We start from the raw sequence: 1,013 nt of genomic DNA on the forward strand, positions 1-1,013 counted from the left end.
ATGGAAAGCAGACGTTAAACGATGATGATGATGATGATAAATATATATATTATATATATATATGTATGTATGTATGCATATACATGAAGAATGCACGTATATATGAAGTGGAAAGGAATTGGTCATAATAACGCCGACCAGTATGCTTATCACGTTGCGCCAAAGTCATGAACAATCATAGTCTCGACGATTGACTGCACTGTGCGTATGCACGCACGCATGTCTGTGTGGTGTGTATAACAGAGTTAATGACGCTAAAAATTACAAAATGCAAACAAGAAAATTGTGATTTACGTACCGTTGCCAGAGAGCAAAATATATGAGGAACAATTGCAATCATAATCTTGAATTTCTTCTTCGTAAAAGGATTCATGCATATCACATGAGCCATTACAATAGCTAAAATATTGGCACTTATTGTATAAAATACATCGAGATGCACAGTCTTTAGCAGATGATATGTTGTCGTATGTTTTTTTATTCTGAACAGCTAAGCATTTTGATGTGGTTATTTCTCCGAATAGGACTTTAATACACTCTGGTTTTGCAGCTATCGGAGTCGCAAAATGTACAAGAGTCAAAGCTGGCAGCAATATGAGAATGAAATGATATTGGATTGATGTTTCCATTCCTGAAAGATGAAAAAATATACAATAATACATACATACATACATACATACATACATACATACGTACACACATACATACATACATACGTACACACATACATACATACATACGTACACACATACATACATACATACGTACACACATACATACACACACATACATACATACATACATACATACATACAGTTCAACAGGTCAAAGAAAGAAAGAAACCCTTATATAAATCATAACATGATGAGGGACGGTGGGGGGGGGTACCGTAATTTTGATCTGCATCAAAAAATTTCTGAATTTAATAAATTACAATATTTACAATATTTTTGCATATTTTGAGTCATTTGTGGAGGCAGAAGATGAAATCACAAAAAAAAAACATATTGAAG

The 1,013-nt window shown here is 33.4% G+C and overlaps 1 protein-coding gene across 1 annotated transcript in view; it reads right to left on the reverse strand.

Annotated features, from left to right (window-relative positions):
- The window catches only part of LOC106867736 (uncharacterized), a 103,334-nt gene that overhangs the window by 101,026 nt on the left and 1,295 nt on the right, over nucleotides 1–1,013 (reverse strand). The window contains exon 2 of the mRNA XM_052977941.1: nucleotides 299–631. Within this exon, the coding sequence (XP_052833901.1) occupies nucleotides 299–631 (333 nt within the window). The remainder of the gene's footprint in view (nucleotides 1–298; nucleotides 632–1,013) is intronic.

This window comes from Octopus bimaculoides, chromosome 29 (genome assembly GCF_001194135.2).
Source record: "Octopus bimaculoides isolate UCB-OBI-ISO-001 chromosome 29, ASM119413v2, whole genome shotgun sequence".
Lineage (NCBI taxonomy): Eukaryota > Metazoa > Mollusca > Cephalopoda > Octopoda > Octopodidae > Octopus > Octopus bimaculoides.